The 26,025-nt window shown below is 42.5% G+C and overlaps 1 protein-coding gene across 1 annotated transcript in view; it reads left to right on the top strand.

Moving 5' to 3' along the window:
- The window catches only part of Fat3 (FAT atypical cadherin 3), a 587,501-nt gene that overhangs the window by 114,489 nt on the left and 446,987 nt on the right, over nucleotides 1-26,025 (top strand). Inside the window, exon 3 of the mRNA XM_041656771.1 lies at nucleotides 1,633-4,938. Within this exon, the coding sequence (XP_041512705.1) occupies nucleotides 1,633-4,938 (3,306 nt within the window). The remainder of the gene's footprint in view (nucleotides 1-1,632; nucleotides 4,939-26,025) is intronic.

Here is a 26,025-nt window from a genome sequence, read left to right as displayed (position 1 = left end):
AGCTTCTGCTAGCTTCAGAGTGTGATTGTTAGAGAAGGGGCTACCATACTCAGATTTTAATTGTGTACAACACAAAATACAAATCAAGTCACTTCTGAAATGCCCAGGAGCCAAATAGTCTGTTCCTGAAACCTACTGACTAGCTCGCTGGCTGTCTTCTGCCTGGTCTTATTCCTGGCTCTAGGAGCAATAAATGGCACAGCTCTGATTATTTATGTTCTCAGCCCACGAGACATTTTCTGATGACACTCAGAGAAGCTGCATGTGAAATTACCTTCTTTTATAGAAGGCTATTCCCTCTCTCTGCTTTTCACTGTGCTCTGTGCTGTCTATGAGCTTATGGGATCCCTGTGTTGAATTGCTTTCTCCTCCCTGCTGCTCAGCATTTTCGGATGGCTCAGCTGGTGACAGCAGCAAGGCACACCATCCCATAGGAACTGAGCATATGCACACTCAGAGTTTTGCCTCATTGGAACCAAGCCGAAAGTAGCAGCTTGAAGCCAGTCTTGTAATCCCTTATATACCTTCAGGAAAGTGCCTTTACCCACCTTCTGCAATGAATGGCAGCCACCAAGGAGGGTCCCTTGGGTGATGCAGTGCCTTTAGGGATTGTCAGCTGTGCTTCATTACCAAGTGTTTACTCTCAAGACGTTGAACTGTCCACTCATTTTGATCAGTTCTGAAACAGGCACAGTAGAAGACAGTGATATCTTGAAGCAGACCTTTACAAGGTTAAAATCGTGTGGAAGGAACTAAGTGGCCATTGTTGAGCAATGCTCAGTGAAAGAAGTGGGGAGTGAAATGATGTCTCCATGTACCTCAGTAGCGGGCACTTCAAAGCTAAAGATGCAACTGTCCACGTCCATATTTAAACAGAATACTCTTTTTTTTTAGATTTATTTATTATATATACACTGTTCTGCCTGCATGCCAGAAGAGAACACCAGATTTCATTACAGATGGTTGTGAGCCATCATGTGGTTGCTGGGAATTGAACTCAGGACCCTTGGAAGTGCAGCCAGTGCTCCTAAACTCTGAGCCATCTCGCCAGCCCTAAACAGAATACTCTTAAATCCAGCCTGGCCAATTTTCTTATCTTAGCTCTTCATCTTTAGCGTCCGAAAGTGTCTATCTCTATCCATCATTTTTGTGACTACATTGTATTTGAAGATGTACTCTAAATTATTTAATTTTCTATTGATAGACTTTTATTATCTTCTGAGTTTTTTCTTTTAAATGTTGAACTGTACAGTAATGAAGATAACTAAATAGCTTCCTAGTATAATTATATGAAAGGCTACTATAGGCCAACTTTAAATGCATTTAAGGTCTCCAATTATCCATTTCTAAGTTGACCTCCAACATATAATAAATTTGGTGCCCTAAACCAATCCCAAAAGAAGTGGAAAAGAATCATTTAACAAAGTTCAATCAAGATACGGTTAAAGCCTGGTGACTTTGAATTCTTTATTATCTAGTGCCAGTGAAGGTTCAGATTTTTTATTGATGCTTTAATAAAAAGATTTTAAAATAGAGCCTTCTGAAAGCATCATTTCAGGACAATTATTTTGTGTTCCTTTCCCGCTCTGTCTTCTGAATTAATTTATCCCTTTCCTCTGTGTTTCCCTCCAGGATGGGCATGTGATGTGATAGGTGTGACTATGGGACACTGTGTGTGCACAAGGCCTCCTTCATGTCTCCTGCTGCTGCTGCTGAAGCTGCTGGCCACTGTCTCCCAGGGACTGCCAGGAACGGGGCCCCTGGGCTTCCACTTCACACATTCCGTGTACAATGCTACCGTGTATGAAAACTCAGCAGCGAGGACCTATGTCAACAGCCAAAGCAGAATGGGCATCACCTTAATCGACCTATCCTGGGACATCAAGTACAGAATAGTGTCTGGTGACGAGGAAGGTTTCTTCAAAGCTGAGGAGGTCATCATTGCAGATTTCTGCTTTCTCAGGATAAGAACTAAAGGTGGCAATTCTGCCATATTGAACAGGGAAATCCAAGACAATTATTTATTAATCATAAAAGGTTCAGTCAGAGGAGAAGATCTGGAAGCATGGACCAAAGTGAACATCCAGGTTTTAGACATGAACGACCTGAGGCCTCTGTTCTCCCCTACCACTTACTCAGTCACCATTGCAGAAAGCACACCACTTAGGACTAGCGTTGCCCAGGTAACAGCCACAGATGCAGACATCGGTTCCAATGGAGAGTTCTACTACTACTTTAAGAACAAGGTTGAGCTTTTTTCAGTCCACCCCACAAGTGGTGTCATCTCTTTAAGTGGACGCTTAAATTATGATGAGAAGAACAGGTATGACCTAGAAATCTTAGCAGTGGATCGGGGAATGAAACTCTATGGCAATAACGGAGTTAGCAGTACTGCTAAACTTTATGTTCACATTGAACGTGTAAATGAACATGCTCCCATTATCCATGTGGTCACTCACACCCCTTTCTCATTGGACAAGGAGCCAACATACGCAGTAGTGACAGTTGATGATTTGGACGAGGGGGCCAATGGAGAGATCGAATCTGTTTCCATTGTGGCTGGAGATCCTTTGGATCAATTCTTCCTGGCTAAAGAAGGCAAGTGGATGAATGAATATAAAGTCAAGGAGAGGAGGCAGGTGGACTGGGAAAGCTTCTCCTATGGCTACAACCTCACTCTTCAAGCGAAAGACAAAGGATCACCGCAGAAGTTTTCAGAACTAAAGACAGTCCACATTGCGAACCCCAAGAGAGACAGCATCCCAATTAGGTTTGAAAAAGATGTGTATGAAGTCAGCATAAGTGAATTTTCCCCTCCTGGTGTCTTGGTGGCCATAGTCAAGGTAAATCCTGAGCCTCTGGATGTGGAATACAAACTCTCTCCTGGAAAAGATACCGAGTACTTCAAGATCAACCCTCGGTCAGGTCTGATTGTCACAGCGCAGCCCCTGAATATGGTGAAGAAAGAAGTGTACAAGCTGGAGGTGACAGATAAGGAGGGAGAGGTGAAGGCACAAGTCACCATCGGGATTGAGGATGCCAATGACCACACCCCAGAATTCCAGCAGACACTGTATGAGACGTTTGTGAATGAGAGTATCCCTGTCGGAACAAATGTTCTGACTGTGTCGGCCTCTGACAAGGATAAAGGAGAAAATGGCTATATCACTTATAGCATTGCCAGTCTGAACCCTTTACCATTTGTCATTAACCAGTTCACGGGTGTGATCAGCACCACTGAAGAGTTAGATTTCGAATCCTCCCCAGAGACGTACAGGTTCGTTGTAAGAGCTTCTGACTGGGGCTCACCATACCGCCATGAAAGTGAGGTGAACGTGACCATTCGGGTAGGAAATGTCAATGACAACATCCCGCTCTTCGAAAAAGTGGCTTGCCAGGGAGTCATTTCATATGACTTTCCTGTTGGGGGTCATATTACAGCTGTCTCTGCGATTGATATTGATGAACTCGAACTTGTAAAGTACAAAATCATTTCAGGAAATGAACTTGGGTTCTTTTATTTGAACCCAGACTCTGGTGTTTTACAGCTTAAAAAGCCACTGATGAATTCTGGCATTAAAAATGGTAATTTTGCCCTCAGAATCACAGCTACAGATGGGGAGAATTTTGCAGACCCCATGACCATTAACATCTCAGTCCTCCATGGGAAAGTGTCTTCAAAGAGCTTCAGCTGCAGAGAAACTCGAGTGGCTCAGAAATTGGCAGAGAAACTACTCATTAAAGCAAAAGCTAACGGGAAGCTGAATGTAGAAGATGGATTTCTTGACTTTTATTCAATTAACAGGCAAGGACCACATTTTGACAAGTCTTTCCCCTCTGATGTGGCCGTGAAGGAGGATATGCCAGTTGGGACTAACATCCTGAAGATTAAAGCATATGACGCTGACTCTGGCTTCAATGGGAAGGTACTGTTTACAATATCAGATGGGAACACAGACAGCTGCTTTAATATTGACATGGAGACTGGACAGCTTAAAGTTCTCATGCCCATGGACCGAGAGCACACAGACCTCTATCTCCTCAACATAACCATCTATGACCTCGGAAAGCCACAGAAATCATCATGGCGATTGCTGACCGTCAACGTGGAGGATGCTAACGACAACAGTCCAGTGTTTCTTCAGGACAGCTACTCCGTCAGCATCCTTGAAAGTTCAAGTATTGGCACGGAGATCATTCAAGTGGAAGCAAGAGACAAAGACCTGGGTTCTAATGGTGAGGTAACGTACTCAGTTTTGACAGACACACGGCAGTTCGCCATCAATAGCTCAACTGGAATTGTTTATGTAGCTGACCAGTTGGACAGGGAATCCAAAGCCAACTATTCTTTGAAAATTGAAGCCAGGGACAAAGCAGAAAGTGGCCAGCAACTGTTTTCTGTTGTCACCCTAAAGATCTTTCTGGATGATGTCAATGACTGCTCCCCAGCTTTCATCCCCACTAGCTACAATGTGAAGGTTCTGGAAGATCTCCCCGTTGGTACAGTCATTGCTTGGCTTGAGACTCAGGATCCTGACCTTGGATTAGGGGGTCAAGTGCGCTATTCTTTGGTCAATGATTATAATGGGAGATTCGAAATAGACAAAGCCAGTGGTGCCATCCGCTTGAGCAAAGAGCTGGACTATGAGAAGCAGCAATTCTACAACCTCACAGTCAGGGCCAAAGACAAAGGGCGTCCTGTCTCCCTGTCATCAGTTTCCTTCGTGGAGGTGGAGGTGGTGGATGTCAATGAAAACCTCCATATGCCCTATTTCCCAGACTTTGCTGTCGTTGGATCTGTAAAAGAAAATTCACGGATTGGAACAAGCGTGCTGCAGGTGACTGCCCATGATGAGGATTCTGGTAGGGATGGAGAGATCCAGTACTCCATCAGAGATGGAAGTGGTCTCGGGAGATTCAGCATAGATGATGAGAGTGGTAAGTGTGAAGTTTTGTGCTCAATGTCTCCTATCACTTCTTCTGTTTGCCGGTGTTGGAGATGGGATATGAATCAGGGCTTCAGATCAGACGAGGAAGGTTCTCTATTAGAGGATGCAAGGCACAGAGCATGAACCATGTCTTAGAGTGTCTTGGTTTCTAAATGATCAGTCCACACGGTATCCAGTGCATCTTCTATCTGTGTTGTGTTTCCTTGCTTGGTACGACTGTTCCGAGGCTATCTTCTGAGAAACTTTCATCCTTATTGCCCCTGGTGATTGTGTTCCTGACTCTCACCAAATGAATGGAACTGATACAATAATTACATTTGAATTAGCTTTAAATTAGAAGTATGAAATTGATTTTCAAATGCATCTTATATGCGAATCTTTCCCTTTACAGTAAAGCTTTGCTGCAGGGAATCATTGCTTGGTGTTTAATGTTGAACCAGTACATCCAGCCCTTGAACAACGGGCATTCATCCTCTGTCATGACATGCATGTGACTTAAAAAGCATTTCTATAAGAGAGGAGAATCATGCTATAAATTCTAGTCATAAAAACTTGGTTATAATACATCTTTGACCATTAATAGTTTATTTTTATATCTTTTCTCTTTTATTGAAAATATCTGAGATTTTTGTATAACACATTATTTATAATTGATTTTATAAATGTTTTGAAATACAGAGCAAATTTGACAAATATTTTATTGCCCGAATCTATCTACTTACCTTTCATCATAGATAGCAACTGTTTGCTATGGTTATGATTTGTACAAATGTAAATATGCCTGGACACATGTGTATATGTATATGTGCATGAATGTTTGTATATCCCTTTCCGTGTGTGAGTTTATACCCATGTGTTTTGGGACATGTATGTGTACATGCATGTGTGTGCGTGCACGTATGTATCTTCTATTGTTAGTATCACATATTTTTCTAGTCTTAGTAGATTCTAAGTATTTCAAAAGAAGAAAATGTATCTTCTCTGCTGCTATGAGCGGTGGCATTAGTGTGTTGTGTTTTCAGGACAAATACGTACATATTAACTAATTTTCTACAACAGTCATAGAATTGCTTGCTACCTATCTTACTCAGTTTTAGACTGTTATAAAAGTCGTCCACCACCGTGGGTGGCTTTAAAAGACATAATTCTCATAGTTATGGATGCTGGAGGCCTGAGGTCAATGTAACCACATGGTCAAGGCAGAGGGCCTCTTCTGAACTTGTGGACTTCCATCTTGCTATGCCCCTAAGGAGGGGGCTTTAATTTCCTCCTGCAATGAGCAATTTTAGGCTTGTAACTCAGGTGGATGTCGCTAGGAGGAGGTACAGCTAAGTCCTTGACTACTGCTGTCAAAGCTTCAGTGATTCATCCAATTGGGAAGCTACAGCTTGGGCTTGATTCAAAGAGCCAAGGGCAGGAGAAGCTGTCAAGAGTAGCCTATACTTTGCCCATATGCTCCATGGTTTATTGTTTTCACTTGAGTTTTTATTTTAGAAAATTACTCCAAACATTTAATGTTCTTGTTGTTGGAAACTCCCCACCAAACAAACAAACAAACAAACAAGAAACTACAAATAAACCCTCAGTGGTTCATATCTGTTTCATTGTAAGCAGAACTTTGAAACATAGACGTTTTTGTTTATAAAAATAATGACAATTGTGTTGTAACACTACTTGATAGATTCAAAGTTCATTTGATGTGAACAGTAGCTCCACTGGGTCAAAGCTCAGTGACTTGTGAAGGTTGCCTTAACATTAAATGTGGAAGTCAGTCGAACAGTGAGCCCACGTCCCCAAGACTGAACACGGTGCTGTTTGTCCACATTCATTCTGTGTTTCTGAGATCTTTTTCTCGGAACCCCTTTTAGTTTGTAAAGGCATAGCAAGTGTCCTTCCCCCTTTATCCCATTCTCTTCTCTTAATCAATGGAAGCCATCCTCTGTCTCATAGAAACAATGCCTGGACATGAAGTTGAAGAGTAGAATTCTCATAATAGTCTCATCATATATCTTCCTTGGGTCTCACTAACCCTAACTTTCAGGGTCTAAGCCCAGGAGCTCCTGCGTAATTGCTGTGTGCACTTGTGCCACCGTCCAGGGTCTGGAAAGGTTACAAAAAAAAAAAAAGCCACCAGCGCACTGTTCATAGGCCCACGTGAGTCTAAGGATTCATCTGTTCTTTGCCCTTAAGTATGGAAAAGCATCACCAGAACCAAGACTGAGAGAGTGGTACCTGAGCCTGGCAGAATTTCCTGAGTCTCAGGCCTGTCCTTTTCTGTGCCCTTACATCCCATGAAGGAGACATGATATCTGCTTGTTTTTATTTTTGCCTTTTAAAAGTTTGAAGTCAGCTGCCAAAGGTTGCCAGGGTCCTGTATTACTCACCAGCTTGCAGATTTGGAGCAAGAATCCCAGGGATTTGTTTACAATGTGTGATCCCTGGCAAGGCCCCAGACCGTAAAGTGGGTAGATCTTGAGTGAGCTGAGAAACTTCATGTCAGTTCTGTAAGTGCTCCTGCCATACAGGCTTTGAAAGTACGTCCGAACCCTAAGCTCCCAAGAAATGGGCTGGCAGAGTCTGCATTTTTTCCTCAGGTCTTTTTTTTTTTATCCATTTAAATAGCAGATGATTTAACTCAGGTACTAGACACATTTCTTTTCTAATCCAATCTTATAACTCAAGTAAACCTTTTTATTATTCCTCAGTGGTAATCTTTTTCTGAATGTCTTTCTGATGGTTCCTAAATCTATCTGTGCTTCAATCATTATGGGAGCTTGTACCTCGTGAGAGGAAGTGTTTGGGACAGTTAATGCACTTCTTATATTGCGGGAGCTTGTACCTCACGAGGGGAAGTGTCTGAGAGAGGTAATGCTCTTTGTAGATTTATGATCTTGACTTTTCGGCACTCAGAACCAAAACCACACCTTTAAATTCTTCCCCATGCACCAGCGTTTATGAAATGTTTAATAATATCCACAGTAGCTGGATTAACTCTGCTCATGCTACATTGAGTCTGATCACAATTTAAATCACTAGTGTGTAAGATGCGATTTAATCAGTTTTTCCTTCACAAAGAATGAATTCTTACTCTTTGGCACAACAGGAATCCATATTCATGACTACTCAGAGGTATAACATTGTTCTCAAAAGAGCACAATGTATGTTTTAAACTGTGAATTTATATCAGATTGTTTTGTACACCACAAACTACAGTACAAATTTTATTAATTTGCTTATTTAAGGTTAATTAAAGAAATATTTAATTAAGACAAACTAGTCCTACCTTGGACTTTAGTCAGAGATAATTGAGAAGATGTTGTATTATCTATCGTTACTATTTATTTCTTCCATTCACTGAATCTCTATAAAGGGCCAGGCCCAGGAGAAGTTGCTATCAAAGTCAATGAGGTAGTTAGTTTCAAAGGCTTTCCCATTCAGGATCACATATCTGGTCTCTAGAAGTTCTGAGATTTGAAACCTAGTGAAAAAGTTTCTCAGTCTTACATCATTCCCCTCCCTGCACCCAACAAGCCATGGTGTGTAGTCCCTGTGTCTTCCTCACACGATGGAATGCTGGACTCAGAGACTCCATACAGAACCTTCTGATGTTCTGAAAGTCAGAGCACAGCCCTAGGACAAGCTCAGCACTGATTTGTGACAAAGAAAGACAGTCTGGAAGTCTCTGAAAGTCAGCATCCACCCAGAATCCATGTATTGGGATCTAGTAGCCATTGGGAGTAGTATGATGAGGTGGGTTTTGTGGAAAGGCTCCACCCTCATAAACAGGACATAAACCTTAGGACAGCAGTACAAGTGGATTCGTTTCCCTTTCTATTGTGTGAGAGTACCTTTGAAGAAACCACCTACAAGGAAGGGGCACTTGCCAGACTTTGGGTCAATTCTCACATTGATTTTGAACTTGCCAGTTTCTAAACCTGTAAGCAGTATTTTTGTGTTTGTCAATAAACTGCACAGCGTAAGGCGTTTTGTTATAGAAGTCCAAGTAGATGACAGCTCCTTTACTAAGACAGAGAGAAGAGAAATGAATCATGGCTAAATGATGGCCCAGTGAAGCAGTGGTGAGAACAGAGACTATTATCTATCTATTCTCACAAGAGCTGATTTTACCTAAGGGAAAAACACTGGGCAGACACTAGTGATGTCAAAGAGATGGACCTTCCATAGTGGTGGCCTTTCCAGAATGTTCCAGGACAGCAACACTAATGTTTGTTTACATGACACATTTTTCATAACATGCTCATGGTGTGACCACACTCCGAAGTCTCAGGAGCCATGGTTTGTTTCCTCTAGATTTTACTCCTCTGATGTTGCAGGGGAAGCTCACAGGCACAGAAGAGTCTGAGACATAATAAATAAATAAGTAAATAAATAAATAAAGAGCTGTTGCTCTTTTAGACAATCTATTCCAACAACCAATGAATAAAACTTTATAACTTTATAGGTATGTTCACTTGACTCTTCAAATCTACTCTGTTGTGTCCAGAAGACTATGGGCAAGTTTGCTCTTTTGTTCTCTGATATTAAGAGAAGCATGAGGAAGCCTGGGTTCGGGGTATTTCTTGTATTTCTTCTTTGGTCTCTTTTCACACTAGGTGCTGTGGGCATCCCATGGTGACTGGGCTGTTACTAGTCCTGGAATATCAAGTATAAACTATTGACTTATCTTGACCTTCACCCCTGCCTTTGTTCAGGGAGTATTGAATATATGCTTCTTCCTCGCTTTAGTAATGTGAGCTGTCTGCCTTCTTTCAGGACCCTAACTTGTAACATATTTTTCTTAGGTAAATGCTTTTAAAACAGATTTAAGTTTAAATGTATTTTGAAGACTTTTCCAGCAAGTTTTATTAAGTGTGGTTTCCATAACCCTGATATGATGGATTGCAGGCAGCATGGAGATGATAGCTATCTATTTCACAGGGAGGAAAACAAAGCAGCTCCTTACCTTGCCATCTAACTCCTGCCCTGCATCTCTACCATCACAAATGGACATCATTTGCTTTACTAAAGACCCAGTCCAACCAGCTGCAAGAGAAAGGGGCTCAGCGGACAATAGAGTGACCCAAATATTTCAAACTCTCCATCATTGTCATGCTGTGCTTTTGGTTCTCTGCAAAAAGACAGCTGCATCTCACCTGGTAGCCAAGGTAACAATAAAGACATGAGCTTAGTAGCATATATTTAGTTCCGCTTAAGAAGTGAGGCCAGTGCTATGTTTAGAATGATTTCTCTGTAGTGTCTAATCACCAGATAATTCAGAAGGTGGATGCAAACCAAGAAAGGGAAATATTGCATTGTTAGAAAAAACTGAAGAGTTCTGTGCAGTTGCAAAACTGTGATCCCAGCCCAGGTATTGACAGGATGGTTGATCCCTACCATAGCACCTCTGACTTACTGCATTCTGAGTTTCCTTTCCTTTGGTTTCAGATGCAATGGGAACTCTATTTATCTTACAGATGTTTGCTTATCTTTCCTACCTTTCTTCAAACCACTGGTAACTCCACTTGGATAAGCTCAGGATGAATTTGGAGATTTTGGTGCAACTCAAGCCAACTTAGTTCTCAATTGCTTTCCTTTTATTCATCTGCTTCAGCTGTGCTATCTTACTAGAGCTCCTCTGACTCAGCAAAGCACAGATGCTGGCCCAGACTTGCCCTTGCTTCCCTTGGGACCCGAACAAGCAAAGGAGAGGAATGAAGTTACAATCAAGTGACAACAGAAACTTTTCTTGGCTCTGGGATCTCTGACTGTAATGATTTGCAAGAAAAACAGTAAGGCCTCCCGGAGGAGCACTGAGCAGTGCACACTGCTCTGTTGAACTTAGGAGCTGTCGTGTAAGTCAGGCAGGAAAGGCAAGAGAAGCTTCTGGGAAATGATGGGGAGCGAGTGTCTACCACAGTTTTCAGCAGCTGCTCTTTTCTTGACCTATTTTCAGCTGTTGGTTGAAGACAATATAGCTTTAATGGAGGTCTGCTGGTTTATGTCTGCATTGTGTATCGGTCTTGGGCTGTTATTGTTCCTGGATAACCAGGAAATGATGAGAGTAGCAACAACCATAAAGAAGTAATCCACAATCGGGTAGCAAGCCGACCCCCTGTGCTTGTGCTCTTTCCTCTGTGTATGATCTTCCTTTTACATTTACAAATGGACACGGGCAGTCATGAAAGGCACACGATATCAGGGACTATTCATATTTGTGTACCAGGCTGTGCAGAAGCTGTAGGGATGGATTTCGTGTCCTCCATGACTTTAGATCACTTTCATCAGTTCAGTTCTCTAACCAGGGCAATTTTTGGAAGTATTTTGCATGTACCTTAAAGGATATTGTCATTTATCGTTACATCTGGAAGAATTATAGAGTTTGATAAATATTAATGTGACGCTACTATCCTCACAGTGTTTTACCAAAATGCACATGAAAATGGGCTGTGCTCTGTATTTTCAACTTGCCAGGGTTGGTGTTTTCTTTGTTGTTGTTGTTGCTGCTGCTGTTTGTTTGTTTGTTTGGGAAAGCACATCTTCTTATCCAGAGAATATCTACAAAGAGTTGTGAGTAGAAGCTGGCTTGATTTAGATTCCATTCTGCAAGCTGCTCTATGAGTTATTAAATATAATAGGGTTCTCCAAATTCTCCCACTGGACACTGTAGGATTTACTGGTTCCTCTGGGCCATTCTTTGTGATTAAATTCACAGATTTTCATTTGCATAGCATAGTTAATATTCTGGTTGCTTTTAAAAAGCAACATAATGGCGAAAACGATAGCTAGTAAAATAAATTGACTATGACACATAGGAACCTAAAAAGTGCATAAAATTTGAGGAAATTAAGATAAAAAGTTTCGGTATACACAATACACACACTTTAAAAGATAGTTTGATAAAAACATTAAAGCATAGAGGTTTACCTCTGAGGCCTCTAAAATGTTCTTCTGACCCTCTGCCTCTTTCCTCCCAAGTTCTCATCCTAACTATGCACCTGTTCTTTGTTGCTATAGAGCTTTGTGCAGAACAAATGGTGGGTCAAGTCAAGGGCTGCTAATACGGACAGAGAAACATAATACAGCAAAGTATATTGTGCACAAGAGCCGTAAGCATCTGCTAGCCAGTCATGTGGCCTTAATATCACCTTTGGGTTGGGAGATGGTTTCCATCCGTTCTGAGGGAAGACTATTTGAGAAAGACTTGGAACACTGAAGTGAGTTAGTGATAAGATGGTCTTATGAGGCAAGCCCAGCAATGAACCCAGATTCCTCAGGGCCAAACACCCACCATCGAGTGACTGCACTGAAGAAAGAACAAGTTATGACAGAAAAATTGTATGCTTTGCAGTGAGGAAAAAAATTACACTTTGATAAACTGGAAAGTTCATAAATATCACAGGCATCATTTAAACCCACAGAAGCGATATGATACTTATTGATCAAATCCTCACATTTTCCTACATTTTTGGCTGCATCTTTGGTTTGCTTCCCTCTCTGTAGTACAGCAGTTTTGTTATAATTGCTGCAAAAGGCATGGAAATATCACTTAATTATCTTCCACAGTGGACAGCTGAAATCTGTTTTTTATTATTGAGAGTTTAAGATGTATTTTTTCCAGGCTTACTTGTTATTGCTTATGTAATGTAAACTTTCAACCTTGCTATCAAACTTTGGAAGATATTCTATCAAACTCTTTTTCCTATGCATCTGATTATTTGGAGAAAGCAAACCACAGTGCACACATAATATCCAAGAGAAAGTGTTTGGTCTTTTGCCTTGATAATTTTCTTTAGATAGCCTTCTGGGTCTTTCTCCTTTATATAGAAAAGATAATCAGAACCCTAGAATGCTTATAGGTTCTTTACCTTACATAAGAAATTTACAGCGGAAAGGACCTGGAGGGAAAGGACAAAGACACTGAACCATATCAGTAAAACCGACACTTTCGGAGCTGAGAGATAGCTCACTTGATAAATGCTCCTTGGACAAGCACAGGCACCTGAGTTTGGGATCCCAGGGCAGACATAAAAGGGAGACAGAAGGATTCCGAAGGCTGACTGCCAAGCCAGGTTATCTGCACTTGGTGAGCTCCAGGTACAGAGTGAGACCTTGTCTCAAAGAATAAAATGGAAGGGAACGAAGGAATGCTATAGAAGGCAAAAGTGTGTGCTGTCAACTGTATGAACTGGAGTTTGTATTCCAGCACCCGATGACTATAGTTCCAGCTCCAAGGGACCCAACACCCTTTCCTGTCCTCTACAGTCATCTACAGACACGTGCATATCCACTCACACAGACACAGATACAGATCTTAAAACAGTAAATAAAAGATGGACTGGTCTACAAGAGCTAGTTCCAGGACAGGCTCCAAAACCACAGAGAAACCCTGTCTCGAAAAACCAAAAAAAAAAAAAAAATCTTTAAAAAGATGGAGAATAATTGAAGGAGACACCAACATCAATCGTTGAGTCTACATACACTCTATTCATGTACACACACACACATGAACACACATAAACCATGTGCATACACATGCAACAGATACACACACATACTTACACATACACACATATACATACACAGATACACGTACATACATACACATACACACAGATGCACAAACATACATACACATGCACATGCATGCACACACACAGACACACAACATACACACAGATGCACACACACAGATACACATGCATACACACACGTACCAGATACACACACATACACATGTACACACACACAGATGCATGCATACACATACACAGATGGACACACATACATACACACGGACACACACAGATACACCCCCCCACACACATACAAACACACACACAGAACTCACCATTCTCCCACTTCACCTGGGTGTGTGTGGAGATGTGGCTGGTGTGCTCTTGTTGAATCATTCATGTATAGCTGCAGGATGCTCACAGATGTTAATATTAGGTCAGAATTCTAAACTTTAGAGACACAAAACATGGTTCCAAAGAATATAATCATAGCTTGGCTAATTTAGGGTTCATAATTTGGTGGGGCACCCTGAAGGAGAATGTAAGCAAATCTACTATTGGGAGTTTCCAAAATCACCCTCAAAACAAATCTGCTCTAATCTATAGGAAATGTATACGTTAGCCATAACCTGGTTATGTTAGTTTGTACATAATTCTAATAAAATCGATTACCACACACATAATCCTGTGACATTCAGAGGCTGCAAAGCAGAAATTTTTCCCCAAAAAGGTTTGTGAACCTAGGCCAGCGAGATGCCTAGACTGGTCCCACTATCTACTTTATAACTAGGCAGTGAATTGGTGTTATCTTACTCTCCTTCATGAACACCTGCAGGTGGACACCACGGCCTTCCAGATCTCTCCCACGAGAAAGCAAGCTTGCTTTGGAAGCTCTTTTCTGAGTCCTCCAGTGTTGTGATGGAGCCGCAGTTTGGGTCAGGCAGGTCAGCAGTGGATTCTGAGAGCTAAATCAGGGTACTTTAGCCATTTTCAGGATTAACAGCCCCGAGCCTCCCCTGTGGATTTAAGGCAGAAAGAGTTCATCACTTCATTACCTCACAGTGAGATAGTAATGTTAATGAAAGCCAGGATTATCACCCTTGTCCAGGATCCCTCTAAAACAGAGCTGGGAGATGCCACAGTACCTGATATGTCCTCAGGCTGCAATCCCAGGGGAGTACACACAGGTGAGGACAAGTGGAAACCAGGTCAGATAGAAGGGAGGCCAACTACATACTGACATGTTATTAAATTGGCCTCAGCTTCACAGTACCATATTGTTTCTCAGTCCCCTGTGTGTCTTCAGGAAGTCACGGGGAACCAGAGGGTAGAACGATTTCAGCCTGGACACAGAAGAAAAGTGAGCAGAGGCTAGCGTTGCTGTCTCCTCTTCATGCCTGGCCTCCTATGATCGCTGAGAGAACCAACTTCTCAGCTAAGACTTCTTAGCTGTGCAGTGTGATATGTCTGGGTACCTGTCAGGGAAGCCAGGACTTCTCAGTCCAGTTCATCCATTTGCAGCTATCACCACCTCCAGTTTTCTGATGGCGGCTGCTGGGAGTGGCAGGCAGGGATCTGTGCTATGCTGCCTCAGTGGAGAGTTGCACTTAGGAAGCAGGATGAGAAGATAAGCAGTATTTGCCTTGGTGCAGGCTTGACGCTGGCAGAGCACCATCTGAAGAGCAGGCAGGAATGAGCTGTGCGTGGAAAGATTTTGTACCCACAGGAAAACCGAAAAGCAAGGCAAGAGCCCACACATTGTGAGGCTTGTGTGTGTGTTGGGGAGCAGTGCATTTTGATACTCAGAAACCCACGACACAAATGACACATTTCCCAGGACTCTGGTGTGTCAAAACCCCACAATGTGCATCTCTGGACCATAAAATCCTTAAAAGCATAAAATAAAAAGAACAGGATAATTTATGATTTGATCAGTGTGACTAGAACAGTTTCGTGCCCTTCCTTTCTTGTGAGCATCTACAGTCAGAATGTAATTTTATCAAACATCCATGTGTGAGTTTGCGGGTAGGACATGGAGAGAAAGAAAAGAGGTTGGGGTTGAGATCTAAGGGAATGGCATCTGCTGAGCTTCAGCCTTCACCCCTCCTGCCATCCCCGTGTGAGTGGAGGGGGCTGAGTAGTAAAGGATCTGTCGTACAGGATTTTGGGAGCCTCCAGGACAGGTCTTTAAGCAGGAGATCCAGTGAAGCTCCAGTCAGAAAGAGGTTACAGCTCTAGGCTTACAGCCTTGCTCCACAGGCTTTTATTTACTTTCTGTTGCTGCCACAAAACGCCCGAGGCAAACAACTTTAAAAGAAGAAAGAGTTGCTGGGTCTCATCACTTCAGTCCTTTATCCACTGGCATCCTTTTTCCTGGGCTGGTGCTGGGATACATCACAGGGCAATGGTTTGCTGAAGCAGAGCCATTAAGCTCATTGGGAACCAGGAATTAGACAGAGGATCAAAGAAAGAAGAGTAACAAACAAGCCAGGAATAAAAGACAACCTTCAGCAACTTTCCTGCAGTAATCCAGGTGCCCCACCTCCTGATAGCCAGCCAGTCGTTGTGAATTCGTCAATGGGTTAACTCTTTGATGAAGTCAATACTTTTATGACCCAGCAGTCTTCTTATTGTACCACTAGTTGGAAACCAAGACTTCATCATTTGGAGAAGGATTGTCTATAAACAAACTGCAACAATCTTATGTAGATGAGTACACTGGTAGAAATCCCAGAGATCAAAGGCAGAAGAGCCTTGAGTTCTGCTGTCCTGGGAGAAGATACAGTGTTTCAGACCCAGAAGAGAAAGTTCACCTCCATGCTCTTTTTGCTCTGTTCCTCTGCTTGGTGCTCACTCACACTGGGTGAAGGTAGATCTTGCTCATTCTCACTGATTCAAGTGCCCAGCAGTGCTCAAAGGCATCCTCAGAAGTAGAGCAGTCTGAGCTATTCCAGCCTCCCTCAACCTGAAGTGCCCTACCGTTCAGTCATTATCAGCACAGATAAATGCAAGGGGCAGTAAGCCAGGCGACTTGAGACACAAACAAGGAAAAGGAGTACCTAGGTAGTAGAGGGATAGGAAGAGACTCCCCTAAGAAGGCTCCTGATGACGTCTCTAACTTGCAGGAAGGAAAAAAAATGATTAGAACAGATTTGGATGCTTGCCACAAACTCTGATAATTGGTCTGAAAAGAAAGATAAAAAGGAGGCTGGGAGATAGCTCAGCAGCACTTCAAGTGCAGCTCTCAGCACCCACACTGGATGCCCCACTACTCCCTGTAACTCCAGCACTGGAGATCTGACATCCTCTTCTGGGGAGCCCGGACCCACACTGGGTGTCCCACGACTCCCTGTAACTCCTGCACTGGAGATCTGACATCCTCTTCTGGTCTCTTGCACACATGGGGGCACACACGCAGAGATATATACATAAATTTTAAAAATAAAAATAAATATTAAAAAAAACACCGTAGGAAGAATGTGGCTTAAAACACAGTTGTACTTAGAGGTTTCTTAGGCTTTAAAACATCCTGTTGGAATATATTTTTCTGATGAATCAAGATTTCATGTAGATGGACCCAATATCAAATCTGTCCCATTGCAGCAAATCTGCAGTACCTGGATGCCACACTCTTCTTACCTATGCACGCGCACCTCGTCTCCTCACTGTGGACCCATTTCATATATGCTGTTTTTACCAAGTCTGGTTTTGTTACTATAAAATCTATTGCCTTTAAACACAGTGCCTGGAACAGCCAGCTGTAGGATGTCATGGGAGTGGAGCTGCCTCCATGACTGAGAAGACTGGCATCAAGGTTGGGGAATAGACATCCATGCAGGCAACAGGAAAGGATACCAGTTTATCTAATAAACACAATGGCTAAATTGCCAATTTCCAAAGAATTAGTTATTCAAAACACTTAAATTGTGATTGAATTGGATTTTTATAACTGTTGATTTCTTAAAACACCCAGAGTCAGTATTTCAGGAACTGAAACTAGGGAGGTGAAATGATTTTCCCAGAGCTCTCTACTGAAGAATGGGACAGCTCGGCCTAGAACCCAGTACTTGCCAACATGGCCACTATTTTGCTCAAGGCTATCTTCATAATCTAGAAAGTACTTTTGATGTTTGAGGTTATCATCCACAAAGGTTTTGTTTCTGATAAGGCTCTAAAAAAAGTCTTTGCTTCTTGTTAGAATTGGTGCCAGTGTTTAGATTTCATATTTATACTGTGATGTGTAGCATGAGGGCCTGCTTTGTTGGGGTTTCTGTCCTGCCCAGTTTCCACAGCCGGTAACCCCCAAAGAAATTACACAGAGATCTATATTAATTATAAACTGATTGGCCCATTAGCTCAGGCTACTTATTAGTTCCTGTAGCTTATATTAACCCATTATTCTGATCTATATTAGCCATGTGGCTCAGTACCTTTTTCAGCGGGGCAGATCACATCCTGCTTCTTTGGTGGTCTGGGCAGGACTGGGAGGAATGGGCTTCCTCCTTCCCAGAATTCTCCTGTTCTCATTGCCCCACCTTTACTTCCTGTCTGGTTGTCCCACCTATATTTCCTGCTTGGCCAATCAGCCTTTATTTAAAACATGACTGACAGAATACAGACAATTCTCCTGCACCAGTGATGTTTGGGGTAGTCCTGGTGTGTGTGTGTGTGTGTGTGTGTGTGTCTGTGTGTGTGTCTATATGTGTCTGTGTTTTTGTGTGTCTGTGTATACATATTTGTGTGTATATTTATGTGTGTATATGTGCATGTGTCTGTGTATGTGTGTCTCTGTGTGTGTCTCTATTCTGTATCTCTGTGTATGTAGATGTTTGTGTTGTGTGTGTGTTTGTGTGTATCTGTATGTCTGTATCTCTCTCTCTCTCTCTGTATCTATGTATGCCTGTAGGTGTGTGTCTCTCTCTACTGTCTGTATGTGTGTAGGTCAGCAGTCAGCACAGGGTGTCTTCATCTGCTGCTCTCCACCTTACTTTGGGGGAGGGATCGAAGCTTACTGTCTATCTGACATGGATGACCAATGCTACTGCAGATCTGCCTGTCTCTGTAGTGCTGGGATTACAGAGATATGCCACCATGACAGCTTTTGTTTATTTTTAACATGGACTGGACCCAAACTCAAGCCCTCAAGCTAGAGCAATTGCCCACTGAGCCACCCCCCAGTTGACTCACTGAACCACTCCTCAGTTCACCCCCTGGGCCACCTCCCCAGTTTACCCCCTGGGCAACCCCCCAGTTCACCTCCTGGGCCACCTTCCCCCAGTTCACCTCCTGGGCCACCTCTCCCCAGTTCACCTCTGGGCCACCTCCCAAGTCCACTCCCTGAAGAGACCTCTCTAGTCCATCTTGATTTTGTGTCACAACTTGGTGTTTTGCATTTTGTTGTTTCCTGACTTAAAAAGCAAGCAAACAAACAAAAAACCAATATGTAATATTCAGAACAAAGATATAAGGGCATTTTTAAAAATCACACAATTTCAGCTTTTTAGTTGCCAAGATTTCTAAGCCATTAACACATGCAAAGCCTCCTCAAAGTTTTTCATTCCCTAATTATTGTATTGTGGCTATATAAGTAAGTCAGACTTTAAAGCGCCAGCATTAAAATGCAAACCACTGTGCTGTTAGCAAATATTAGAAGGTTATGGAAAACACAATCCATGCACTTGTGACTGCAGGCAGTGCATGTCGGGAGTCTGGCCCTTCTGCACCCCGTCTCCTCAGGGCTGAATGAGGAAGAAAGAGTGCTAAAATTTCTCTGCTGGAATTCACTGACCAGACCACTTCTTGGGGTCAGAGAAGAGGGACTTTCGTGGTCATCTGCAGGTTCTCCAGCTGTGAGGACAGTTTCTCAGCCCTTACTTCATTTAAGTTGGTGGCTATTTCTGTGGTCTGCTCTGGTTCCAGGCAGACAAAGCCTCCTGGAAGACATCCTGAGTCCTAATGAGCAGGTGTGCTGTTGGCTCTCCAATCGGTGATCATCTTCCAGGCCTGGGATGGGACTGTTGCTTGACAGGCAGAGCTTGCCAACCAGCTATTACCCTCAAGAACACACTTCTGTGCTGGGGAATATTTCCCAGTTAGTCTGTGGGGTTCGCAATAATGACGCTAGGCACAGCTGTCCTGCTGTATGTTGGCTTCTGACCTGAAGATGATTGAAGGCCTTGGGCTACTGTTCTCTGATGAACCTTGGAACCATTCACCTCAGATAGTGATTTTTTTTTTTGCTTGGTTGCTTGCTGCTGTGGTTTTCTGTCATCCAAGTGTTTCTAAGTTGTTCTGATTTGACAAGTCTTGAAGAGACATATGGGCCCCAAATAATTGTACTGAAACATGCAGAAAATATTGAGCAAGAGGCTATTGGATTTCCATAAGTAAGCAAATATATTTTAAGAACTCACTAGTGAAAATTGCTTTTTATTTAATGAGTCATTTTTATTGGAAGGTAATGATTATGTCCAGGCCATAAATACAGTATAAATTTTCTTTGGAGAACATTAAACGATGACTCTCAATTGTAAGCAGCTTTTGAAAGAGCATAGGGATATTGAGGTACAGATTTCCAACCCAGAGCATTCTGTCCACGCAAGAATGTGAAGAAGTGGGTGAGACTCCACAAGGGCTCGTGCATGGGAGCAAATATGAACATCGGCCCAGCTTCACATAGGGCTCTGGAATGACACACGCTAAGGCTTTCAAACATCTAATTTCATGCTTATTTCACTATTACAAGTACTAAATGAGTTACCCAGTCCTCTTCCCATTTTATAGGTGGGGAAATAGAGGCCCAGGAAAGTTTAGACGTTTGCCCAATGGCTCAGCCATTTCCCTCAGTTCTTTGTGCATCTCATGAATGCAAAATTATCTCAGTGACCGTCTGAGTAGGAGGGTGTTCTGGTAACATCCAACCAGAAGCATGGATTTTGTTCATGGGTAAAGGTAGTGTAATGTTTATTTGCTTGTTTGTTCTGGGCAAGGTTTTGTGTAGCCAGCTACTGCTGACCTTCCTGCCTGCACTCTGGAATACTGTGAGTGAAGGTGTGTATCACCACACACAGCTCTAAATGTTCTATTCTCACACTAGGTAATGTTTGGAAAGTCACACTGTTTTAGGAAACAAATGTTGTTGTCGGATCACAAAGTAAAATCAGATTCTTATATGTATTTTGTCTGTGTTAAAAATCTGTTTTATTTTTAAAATAAAATGTACTATTATATTAAGAAAATGAAATAATGTTTCATATATTAATAACAATAACAATAATAGCAACAACAACAATAATAGTACAAACGACGTTCCTGTTCAGCTGCCCAGCTTGCAAGTGAGAGGGCTTCTCCACTTGATGTTCACGCTATCAGGATTCCTGATTGTGCTGTCCACCAGCCGTACCAGTCCACTCCCTTTCTCAGGGTGCTGAGCACACTCCAGCTGCAGGCATAGAACCCATCTTACCCTGGTGGTCCGTCTCATAGCTCAGGATCAGCTGTCTGTTTGATCTCCTCCCACTTGTGTGTGAGTCCTTCGAGATAGGATTGGTCCCTGATGAACCCCTGTGTCTGGGTCATTCACCACTTGGCACTGTAGGTAAGCGTGGAAGAAGCCGGGGGAAGCCTCCTGTGCACCGGCAGGAGCAGCTGAGGGTCTTGGTGTAGCTGTTTTGAAACTCTGAGTAACATGAAGAAGCCATGCCATGTGCACACAAGTTTCAAATCCGGCAAAGAGAATCCGCTCTGCTTCCTTTGTTCTTTCGTGGTTAAAGCTTTGAATAATGCATATGTCCATGAAATATAACTGAAACACTGGGGGTCTTTGAAGACCTGGACTGCAACACTGGGTTTCTTCATACTTTCTCTCAGCCACTTAAGATTCTGAGGAGCGAGATGATGACACGTTAGGTTTGGAGAAACCAAACTGAAAATGATTACTGTTGGATAACTTTCACCGTGTTTCATGGCCCCCAACAGAGCTTTCCAGCTTGTACTTATACCTCCTCTTTCCCTCTCTCAAGAAATAAAAAAAGAAAGAAAAGAAAATCCCAGATCTACCCAGTACACTCTCATGTACATGATCTACTCGGATTCCTGGTATTTTTCTGTCACCTGGCTTGTTTTTCCACAATGATGTGTTTAACACTTTCTTGACCAGGTTTTAAAGCTTTGTTATCTAGGAGGCTTTATCTTCAGGATGGCCATCATCTTTTCTCTCTTACCCATCAGTAAAGCCTCTACTCTTCATCAGCCCCACAGCCTTGTGTCTGAGCACCACAGCCTTGCCTCAGGAGGCACTCTCTACCTTGAGTGAAGCTTCAGGTTTGCTTTGACTACAGTTTTTTTAGTAAGGTTGTCCATATCCATATTATCTCAGTCAGTTGTGCCAGGATATTGTTGTTCACTGTTCCAAGATATATATATATATATATATATATATATATATATATATATATACACATTTTTTATGCATTAACCTCTTTTGATTTTTCTTTGCAAAAATCCTTTCTTGGTCCATTTGGGTTGCTATTAAAGAACCGTGTCTGCTGAGGTCTGCTTTCTGTTTCCTCATCAGCATCTTGTGGTTGGGTCCTCACATAGTGGGAAGGATGAGGAATTTTTCCCAGGCCTTTTTCACAAGGGCTGTTATCCCTTTCATGGGCACGCTGTCCCATCCTTTCTTCCTCTCCCAGCGGCTGTATCTCCTAGTCTTGTTGCCAGGGTGAAGATCTTTCCACACTAATTTTGGAAAGATAAACATGCAGACCTCAGAGCTACATTTTTTCCATATCTCCATCCTTGCCATCCGTCACCCCTTCTGACCCACGGTCTATTCACTTGTAGTAGGCAAGCACATTTCTGACCCTTTCAGAGTTCTGCGTCTTCTCCATCAGCATGGGAAAAAAATGCTAGCATATTCTCTCCACATCCTTTCCATCCTGGACTGTAATGAGCAATTTTATGTATAGAACGGATTCCTCATGGATTTACACCAGACTTCCTCATTCCAAAAGAAACCCCAGTTTTGAAACAGACAATTGTAAAGAATTAATCATTTCCACACTAAACAAGCCCTAGCCACTTCTCTCTTCTGGCAGATAGCATGAGCTAGTTTGGATAGCTTTATTCTGCTTTTGGGGACTAAGGAGAAGCCACATGTTTCTGGATAAGGCTCCTCTTTTTTCTTTATATCCCACAGTGCTGTGGTTGCTTGGTAACTCACATCACTGCCCAATGCTCTTTCCCTGCAGCCCTGAAAAATCTCTTTGGTGGATTTGTAGATGAGCGGAAAATGAAAGCAAAACCAAACAACAACAAACAGCTAAGCCTCAGGCGAGGCAGTTTGGCTTTGTTTTAACTGGGCAGCTGTGATGTATAGGTCTGTAAGTCATCTTTCAGCTTTGATGTCTCCATCTGTTCAAAGTCAAGGTCATAATCTGTAAAGGTTGAGACCATGGAGCCAAAATTCATCATTCCATTTGACTTTTAGCTTTTCTGTGTCACTGTTTTGGGGGTACAGAACCTTTAAAGTAGAGGAATTTGGGCTTGTAATTTCTAAACATTGTAGGAGGAGGAAATTCAAGAAGGGATCAGACCTGGCTGTAGAAGAAGATTGTGCCTATGAAGTCAGGTGAGGCTGGGGACCACACTACGGGATCTGGTTATCAGTTGGAGAAAGATTTGGAGGACAAGCCCGGGAGAGATGAATGGATCGCACCTTTGCCTGACAATACTGTTGGCAAGGCCGCCAGATAATCACAGCTTTGTGTCCACACCTGTACATGCTTGTGTGTGTGTGTGTGTGTGTGTGTGTGTGTGTGTGTGCTTGCATGCCTGCAGATGCCCAAGGAAGACAGGAATGAAAATACAGCAGGTGAGATTTTTGTTCTCCAGATAACTGGGGTTCAATTTTATTAGGGAGATTTGTGAAAGAGCCAGAAAATGAATGTGAGTTCACGTGCCACCTGCAGTAAATGTGGTCATATCTAAAATGCTCTTTTTGGTGGCCTATGACCTTTCCTGTGCCTATCCAGAATGCTTGGAATGAACAGTTTCAACTGGTACATGAAGTATGTTTCCCATGGCTTTCAATGGCATTCATGGCCTTCTCTGAGTCTACGTAGCCATGGGTCCCAGTATCTTGGAGCCTCCTTTCACTTCTTCCTCCCCTTCTTTCTCTATGATATTTGTTTCACCTGCCAAACACCGTTCATTCATATCAGTATATCTTTTCTTTCTTGAGCACCACAACAGAAACCTTGCTGACTGAGCATCATGTTGTGAGACAGTACCCATGTGACCAACTGTTAGCCTCATGAGGCCCAATTACCCATGCTTCAGAAACAAGAGAACCCTGCTTGCATGATTTAGTTTTCTCAAGGACCTGAAGCAGACTCAGTTGCCCTAACCTTCAGGCAACCTACCGTTTGAGAGATGGCTTCTTCCTGGTGACACATTAGCCTTTGATTTCCCTGTTAGACTTATTTTTTCTAGGATGGGAAAGACATAGGGATCACATTTCTATCAGTAGGTGCTGCAAAATAAACTTGCATTCTCCTCCTTCAGCCTCCGGTTGACATCTCTGGGTCTGGGAGCTACTGATGAGACAAAATCCCCAGAGAAAGTAGGATTTTTACGATTTTTGTTTGCCTGTTTTGTTGAGAGGAAATTCGGAGAGCTCACATTTCTCTTTTCAAGTGTACACTCCAGTAGCTTTTACTTTATTCACAAAATTGTACATCCATCACTCTCTTTATTTTTAGCATTTTCCTCACCCTGGAAAGCAACACTAAACCTGAGAGGTAATCATTTCCATGCTCCTTCCTGTGACCCCTTGGCAACCACAAATCCGTTCTCTGACTTTGCTTATGTTTTTTATAAATACAGAGTGTTGTTTGGACACGGTGTTACCCATCTGTAATCCCACCACTTAGGAGGGGGCAGCAAGGAGGTCAGGAGTTTGTGGGTAGCTGCATATAGAGCTTGGGGTCAGCCTGGGCTTCATGAGACCTTGCCTTAAAAAAAGAAAAAACCAAACAGAGCCCAGTCATCTTGAAGGATGGGATATAGCATTTACTGTGGTGACAGGAGAGAAGGCAGAATCTTAGAAACTGAAACTTAAATCTATTTTTAGGGAATTTTAGGTCCTTACACATCTTGGAGTTGAGGTTTGAGAGTAACACTTGCCTGACTTTAGAAACTAAACAGATAAAATTTTGTTCAAACAAGCAGCCAAACAGCTAGAATGTAATGAACTGATGAGCTATTTTGTTTTCCTTCATTTTTTTTCCCAGTTGTTCTTGAAATACTCACACTGTATAGCTTTAGATGGCCTGGAACTCACCGTGGAGATGAGGCTGGACTTGGTCTTGTAATGATCTTCTCTGAAAAGATAAAAATGAGGAATAGGTGTGTTGGAGGAGGCTGCTTGTGTCGTTCCTGGCCACTTAGCCCTGAAATAATCACACAGAAACTGTATTAATTAAATCACTGCTTAGCCCATTTGCTCTAGCTTCTTATTGGCCAACTGTTACATATATATTAACCCATCTTCACTAATCTGTGTATTGCCATGTGGCAATGGCTTACTGGCAAAGTTTTGGCATCACTGACTCTGGCAATGGCTCCATTGCGTCCCCGACTCTGCCCTTCTTTCTCTCAGCATTCAGTCCAGTCGTCTCTGCCTACCTAAGTTCTGCCCTCTCAACAGGCCAAGACAGTTTCTTTATTCATTAATGGTAATCACAGCACTCAAAGGAGACTCCCACATCACGGGTGTATCTTCAATGGGTCCTGCCACGGTATTCACCTAAGAGAGTACACCATGGCATTTCAAGGGGGTTTATTGGGGGAGTGAAAGAGTGAAAGACCATCTCAGAGTTGGGACATGAGAAAGGCAGACAGAAAGAACAAGCAAGAGAGGAACAAGAAGAGCAAGCAAGAGAACTGTAGCCGACAGGCACTATTAAGAGGTGATATGTAGCATAGCTGAAGGTTTCCGGAAAGTCCTGGTGTCACGTGATGATTTAAATGCCTCAGCAGAGGAGACATACGCCACTGCATGGGGACTAACATTCCTGTCTCTGTCTTCTGAATGCTGAGATTATAATGTGAGCCACCATGCCCAAATAGATTCTTATTTGTTTTGTTGTTGTTTGTTTGTTTGTTGTGGGGAACTGAGAATTGAGCCTGAGACCTTACATCAGCCATGAAAGTGCTCTTCCACTGGGCTCTGTTCCCAAGCATCCTAAACCTTTGTTTGTTTGCTTGCTTGTTTGTTTATGCTTTATTTTCTTATTTATTTTTAAAAATCTTAATCATAGCAGCAGTCTAGCGAAAATTGCAACTTATACTCCATTTAAGTGCATAATTCCATCCATTTCTTTTTTTAAAAAACTTTAAAAAGAAGCTTTTACTTATTTTGTAATATGTGCATTACAGGAAACAAAACACAAGAAGCCAAGAACAGTCACCCAGCCACATGCAGCTCAGCTTGCTATGTCCCTCTGGGTGCTGCAAGTATACACACATCAGGTAACTGAGGTTACACAGTATGCACCATG

Source organism: Microtus oregoni, unplaced genomic scaffold (genome assembly GCF_018167655.1).
Source record: "Microtus oregoni isolate MIOR12 unplaced genomic scaffold, Mior012 000008F_ref0000371, whole genome shotgun sequence".
Taxonomy (NCBI): Eukaryota; Metazoa; Chordata; class Mammalia; order Rodentia; family Cricetidae; genus Microtus; species Microtus oregoni.
Note: the sequence above shows the minus strand (reverse complement) of the source record. Positions and strands in the feature narration are given on the sequence as shown.